The 6,411-nt window shown below is 46.9% G+C and overlaps 2 protein-coding genes across 4 annotated transcripts in view; one reads left to right on the top strand and one right to left on the bottom strand.

Moving 5' to 3' along the window:
* Chd1 (chromodomain helicase DNA binding protein 1) overlaps positions 1-3,209 on the bottom strand; it is a 75,943-nt gene extending 72,734 nt beyond the window's left edge. Inside the window, exons 1-2 of one of the 3 annotated variants that reach the window (XM_031354637.1) lie at positions 2,832-3,209; positions 990-1,189 (exon numbers count right to left, since the gene is read on the bottom strand). Coding sequence is in view for 2 of the 3 variants with exons in the window: in XM_031354635.1 (XP_031210495.1) it covers positions 990-1,042 (53 nt within the window). In the remaining variant the exon portion in view is untranslated. Of the gene's footprint in view, positions 1-989; positions 1,190-2,287; positions 2,629-2,831 lie in introns of those variants that run through there. The other 2 variants (XM_031354635.1, XM_031354636.1) reach the window with 2 other exon arrangements.
* LOC116077342 (atherin-like) lies at positions 1,640-4,483 on the top strand. Its single transcript, XM_031351815.1, has 2 exons — positions 1,640-1,686; positions 2,524-4,483. The coding sequence occupies exons 1-2, from the start codon at positions 1,640-1,642 to the stop codon at positions 3,620-3,622; spliced, it is 1,146 nt and encodes a 381-aa protein (XP_031207675.1). The 3' UTR covers positions 3,623-4,483.
* Positions 4,484-6,411: the final 1,928 nt, after the last annotated feature.

The raw sequence follows: 6,411 nt of genomic DNA, 5'->3' as shown, positions 1-6,411 counted from the left end.
GGAATAGTGTACTTCCCAGTTTGGAAGACCAAACATCAGAACAACAGAATAATTTACCTCACTTCATAGTGAGTAACTGAGAGTCAAGATTAACTGCACAGTCAGACTCCAACACCTACTTTACTGATTTCTATGTGTAAGTACATATAAATAATGAACTGTAAGAATAATGAGGAGCCTATTAAAAATATAAAAGAATTTAATAGCGTTGGGCCAGGCAGTGATTGATAAATGCCTGTAATCTCAGTGCTCCATTTGGTATGGGGTGAGAGTTCTTGTGGAGGGCAGCTGGAGCTTAACCACAGATCCTGCCTTGAAGAAAAAAAAAAGAACAAAAAGACCGTCTTACACATAAAATGGCTCAACATTTTATTTCCATAAATTTTGTTTCTAAGAAACAATATGGTCCAAGTAAGAACTCTAAAGCTCCAATATAAAAATAAACATAGACTGAATTCACGTCAATTTTATCTAAAGTTTTCTACAGCGGTAGAAATAGCTCCCATTAGTGCTGTCCAATATAGTAGACATGTGTCATATGTCATTTACATACTATTTGAAATACCTGGTGTAACTTACAGAATTTTGAATATTTTGTAATCTAAACTGTTGCATGTGGCTAGTAGCTAACTGAACAACATAGGTGTAGGACATAAAACTGCAGAAAGAGGAATGCAGAAATTCTTACTGCATTTAAACAGTTCATTAATGGCCAAATCAATTTTAATGTCTCTTTACTGTTTTATCTTCAATTAATTCAAAATATAAACCTCCAATAGATTTAAATAGATCAAAGTCTTCTATAGTTGTTCCTTCCTATCTTGCTATCTTTACATACACACACACACACACACACACACACACACAAAATATGCAATGTTAACAAAACTGCTATTAGAATCTTTTTAACCTTTGCCAAACTAAGGCAATTTGATAAAACACTCAGTTTCAGGTCTCAGGTAACCAGCTGGTGTAAAGTGCTTGCTTACCTTGATTCTCCGCTGCCATTTCTAACACTTTCTTCATCACTGTGTCCATTCATTGTAAATATCCAGAAGTTTTAAATAAAACACAAATCTCCTTGGATTAATAAAAGATGAGTATAAATGCTGATTTCCTTGAATATCAAAATTTCAAAGATGAATTTTCTTCAACATTCACGGGTTTCCTGGAGCCCTCTCTGTGTCACCTGGGGAAAATATATTAGCAGTTAAGAATATTTGCTGCAGGCAAAGATGTAAGCCTGACTTACAACTCACAGAAATGGTCCTAGACCATTAGAGTAGAGGTGGCTAGGAAGACCCGGAAGCCTTTCACTTACAAGAACTAGGCATCTATTAAGTACATTCTTGCTTGCTAGAATTCAGCCTGCCACTGCTAGTGCTGTTTTGACAGGAGGGCTACAAACTTTTCGAGACTAATTGCTACTGTGTAGCACTATTTATATAGATTACTAAAATAAAGTAACATATACATACACGCAAAGAGTGAAAAATGCTACTTGGTAACTTCGCCAAACAAACTGAAGATAAGGGTTATTATGTTTAATGAAGCTCTAATTCCTCTTACCAAGAACGTCATATCCAGCTAAGGAAAGTTTTTAAATGCTCATATGGAAAAGAGTGTAATAAAAGGTATCATGAGCTTAGCTAAAATACAAACATCAAAACAGACGGTTTTTACCAGGTAAACCAATGGTAAAGTGGAAGAAAAAAAAAAAAAACTTACCCAGTAAAGTACTTAAGACGAAAAAACAACATAAAAAGGCAATACATAAGAATATACACTGTATCTTATTTTCAAGGCAAACGATGGGGGCGGGGGGAACAAGACTATATTTCCACCTCTCAAGATTTCCGCCAGAACACTAGAGTCACCTACAAGCCAACCACGAATAAACAAAGGAGATCTCTGGCAGGGGAGGGAGAGGAAGAAGCGGGGGAGAAGGAGACGTCAGATCCTTCCCCAGCCAGAAAAGTACCACCAAGATACACTCGGAACGCAGCAGAGTTGTCCTCCGACTCCAGCAGAGACTTAACTCTGATCATTTCCCACTCCAAAGAACAGAGGGACCAAACAGGCTGCTGCCACCTCGGCCCGGGGGGGGGGGGGGTCCCCGACTCCGCACCTGGATCAGGATTTCGAACCTGCAGAGCTCAGTCTCCACACCTCGGCGAGAACAGGTCACCTAAGCCCCACACAGCACTCAACAGTAGTAATTCCTAACGTTAACTATTAATTCCAGCCCAGATGAAACCGTGTCGAAGTCCTCCACCTCCTTTCTCACCGCAAAGTCTGCTCTGAGAAAGTTCACTCGCCTGGGCGCTTTCCCTTTCACCTTCCTCTCGCCCCTCAAGATGGCTTTCCTCGTCCGCTGGACTTCCTTTCCAGCCTCGCCTCCTTTCTCCGTCCTGCCTTAAGTTCTCCTCCGAGCGCCCGGACGCCGGACGCTCCGGCGTCTCAACAATAAGAGCCCCCGAAGTGGCCAGGGCTCCCTCTGCAGCCTCCCTCCCGGCCTGGCAGTTGCCGGGCTCCGGCTAAGTTTGCCGGGCGGCGCCGCGCGGGGCCGCTGTACCTTCTCCCCGCAGCCGGGCGCCGCGGCCTCCTTCCCGCCTCCCGCTCCCGCAGCCCCGCCGCGCGCCCTCCCGGGCTCGCCCGGCCGCCGCCCCCTCCCCCCCGCGCTCCCACGTGCTGGTCCCCTCCGCGCGCCGGGCACCGCCGCCAGGCCGCTAAGGATGCGCCGGGCCGTTCTCCCACGCCCCCGGCGCCGCGCCGGGCCTCGCGGGCCTCGCCGGCTCCCGGCCTCCCCGGCCTCGCCGACCCGTCCTTACCGGCGGGCGCGGGGCGAAGGGTGGCGCGGGCCGGCGCCTCGGGCGGAGGATGCCCCGCGCGGGGACCCGCGATCCTGGACGCCCAGGCCGCGGGACCCGCGCCGCGGACGGACGGCAGAGGGGGAGGGGAGGCCGCGGGCGGAGACGCGCGGGACCGGGGAGCGGATCCTCCGATCAGTTCATCTCCGGGCGCCGAGGCCGAGCGGGAAGTACCGAGGGCGCCTCCTCCGTCCGCGCTCCCGCCCCGCCGCTTATCGGCCGCCGGCAGCCGCCATGACGCCAAGACCGCGATCGAGCGCAACCGTCTCCGCCGCGCGGCGCCGCCGAGGTCGCTGTCGCCTCCGCCTCCCGAGCGACGTCACCGCCTCGGCTCACTCCCCTTCCCGGCGCGCGGCGGCGGCGGCGGCGGCGCGCACGCCCGGCCTTTCTGCCGACGCGCGAGCGCGGGGCGGGGTGGGGCGGGGCGGTGGCGCACGCCCCTCGGGGAAGCCACTCGGTCAGGCCTTCGCGCTCCTAATCTGCGCGACCTCTGGCGTTCGCCTGGGGCTCCCGGAGATGGGCGCTCCGATCACGACACCGATGCTCACGGATCCGGAGCGGAGGCCGAGGACAGCCTGCGGTGGGGGCCGGCGGCGCGCGCCGGGTGTCCGGAGTCCGACCGGAGCTGCTGCGTCACCAGGGCAGCTAGGGAACTATTGGGCAACCTTGTCGCCTCCCGCTGCGATCCGTGCCTGGGCGACCTGCGGCTAAGTCTCCTCCCGGGCGGGGCTCTAGTGAAAGAGAGAAAATAGAGTTCGGGCTGCTGACATCCCTTGACGCCACTTGATTCGTGTGTGGGTGGCCCGTGCCTGGTTCATAAAAGAACTTTTACAACAGTGCCTGCCTAGATCCCTCCCTGGAGAGCGGGTGGAAGGGTGCCGGGCCGAATTGGAACAAGCAAGGCTACTGGAGGGGCGTTGGTCACTGGATCTAAGGTGCTGCAGCTTAGTTGACAGTTTCTGTCATTACTGCATCCGCAGGCCTCAGTATGTCGGAAGCAGGATCTCTTCAAGCATGGTGATGTAGCAATCTATGTTCGGTTTTCAATTTTGTTTTTATTATACTTTTTGGCTTTGAAAGGGCGTTTTATTATGTAGCCCAGGGTGGCCTCAGGGTGATCCTTCGAAGTTTTGGCACTACAGGCAGGCGTGTGCCACCACCACAAGGCTGACTGCTTTTGAACTTTGTTTGTTTACTTGGTTTTAAATCAAAATTCTTTCTGATTTCATTATCCAGCCTGCAAATAGAAAGATCCTTTAAAGACAGTATACAAACCCAGGCTGGTCTTCCACTACTCCATCTACCTGCCTCAGCCCCCAGAGTGCTGGTAATGCGATTGCCGGTGTACCCACCTTGTGGGGCTAACTTTTTAAAACTTTTCAACTTATTTGAAGTTGCATTTTCTGTAGAGGCCCCTCCTTCGAAGTCAAATGAGTTTGACGGCCATAGTATTCCCCAAATGATTCTTAAGCTGTTTGGGAAATTTCTAGTAAAAATTTAAACTTTGAAGTTTTATGTTTTGAATAAAATTATAATACACTTCAGTGCTCTGTAAAATCTTAGAATGACTTGAGACTATAGAGAAATACAATGTATAAAAAGAATTGCAACAATCTTGCATGTTCAAGCCTCTTTTTTCTTTTCAGTTCGAGAGAAGGTTTCTCAGTTTAGGTTTGTGGGTTGTTTGTTTGTTTCTCTAAACAGAGTTTCCAGGGTCCTAGTGTTCAGCTTCCTGTCTTAAAGGTAATGCAAAAAAATACTTGTCAGCTGAGTGTTTAAACGCTCACTTTCAATTTTTTAAATAAATAATCTTTAAATTTTATTTCTTGTTAGTGTTTGTGGGTATGCTGCAGCACACATTCCACAGTGAGAACAACTTGCCGGGCTTGTTTCTCCCCTGCCGCCATGTGAATGCAAGGGATGGAACTCAGATCTTAAGACTTGGTGGCTGGTATCTTTCCACACTGAATCGTTCCTCTGGCCCACCTACATCTCTTCTTAGTATATCAAACAGCCTAGGAGTGATTCTAAACATGTAACTAGCAGAAATTCTAGAAAGTTAGCATCAACTAGGAGGAAACTTTGTTTCTTTTGCTACTGTACAATTTCCACCTGGAACACTTCACAGCTCTTTGGGAGAGTGTGACATTCACAGAATCTAACACGTTACTTTGTGAATCCTTAACTCTGAAACATTCTACTAGCAGTGACTGCCAGTGGATGTCTCTGACGGTTAATCTTCCTTGCCTTTGATAGGATTGAGAAATATAAAAGAGATATGTAAAATAAACTACTGGATGGGTCCATGAGGTCCCTTCTAGAGAAAATGAAAGGATTAGGCCTCCAACTCCTCCTTGCATGGATTCAAATTGTGATTCCTGCTCTGGAAGTGGGAGGGTAGAGCCTCAGTGGAAGAAGAGGATCACGTGGACTCTGCTTTAGAAGAATATATCGCAGCTCTGGCCCCAAAACAATTAGCCAAAATAAATCTTTCTTCCTATAAGTTGATTTTCTCAGGGACCTGATCATAGTGATATGAAAACAACCCCCCACACACACACACACACACGTAGTATTCTTAAATACATATACTGAGAAACACTTCCAGAATGGTAAAATATGTTCTAGATAGAAAATGGTAGCTCCTTCTTCTTTAATTTTGTGAATGTCAATATAGGGATAAATATATTCCTTCTCCTACTAAATATTAAAATAGAGACAGTCTGATTTAAGATTGCTCCAGTTAGTCTTTTTGATTTTATGGTCATAAGGAATTGACATACATTCTGCAGGAACAACTTTTTCTGGGGTAAAGAAATGCTCTATAAGACACAGTGCTTACCCATAAATTCCCAATCAAACGTGTGAACATAGGGTGGACAACACAAACTCAAGTATCCAGTGTTACTGAGTTGCTTCATTCTGTATGACTCGTGTTGTATGCACATTTGGCTTAGGTTAGGGTATTGTCAGTTTTAGCCTGTGACATCAACCTCAGTGCCTTGCCAAACTGGAAGAGGTTTCCAAAGATCATGTGTAAATTTACAAAGTTCTTTGATAGGTAGGCTTGTGAAATTTTAAGTCATAGTAAATATGACACATTTTCCGCTTTGCTAATCAAAATTTTGTAGGAGTTACTGTTTTCAGTGTTAGGCAGAATGTTTTCCCCAGGACAGAAGCCTGGCTCTACATTCCACCTCTCCCACCGTGCATGATTTCCAACCTATGTAGTGTTTGGAAGAATTTCCTAGTTCATTCTGATAGGCATCTTGTGATTCTCATATTCAGACATCTTGATTATTATATTTGGAGATTTTGACTGATGAAATTATTTTCCTTTAAATGTTTTTTTTTTACATTTATTATGTGTGTGTACATGCATGTGCAGGCACATGCTATAATTCACATGTATGTGGAGGTCAGAGAACAACTTGAGGGAGTCCCTTTCATTATTTGGGTACTTAAGGTCAAATTCAGGTCATCAAACTTGGCAACAACTGCCCTTATCAGCTGACCCATCTTGCTAGCTGATAAATCCTTT

This window comes from Mastomys coucha, unplaced genomic scaffold (genome assembly GCF_008632895.1).
Source record: "Mastomys coucha isolate ucsf_1 unplaced genomic scaffold, UCSF_Mcou_1 pScaffold5, whole genome shotgun sequence".
In the NCBI taxonomy this organism is placed as follows: domain Eukaryota; kingdom Metazoa; phylum Chordata; class Mammalia; order Rodentia; family Muridae; genus Mastomys; species Mastomys coucha.
The sequence above is the reverse complement of the archived record's forward strand: the minus strand, read 5'-3'. Positions and strand labels throughout refer to the sequence as shown.

Excerpts from the sequence above, each read along its gene's own strand:
- LOC116077342 (XM_031351815.1), top strand. The coding sequence starts at position 1,640 with ATGAGCTTAGCTAAAATACAAACATCAAAACAGACGGTTTTTACCAG. Across the intron at positions 1,687-2,523 it reads AAACAGACGGTTTTTACCAG|TTGCCGGGCTCCGGCTAAGT; the intron begins GTAAACCAATGG and ends CCGGCCTGGCAG.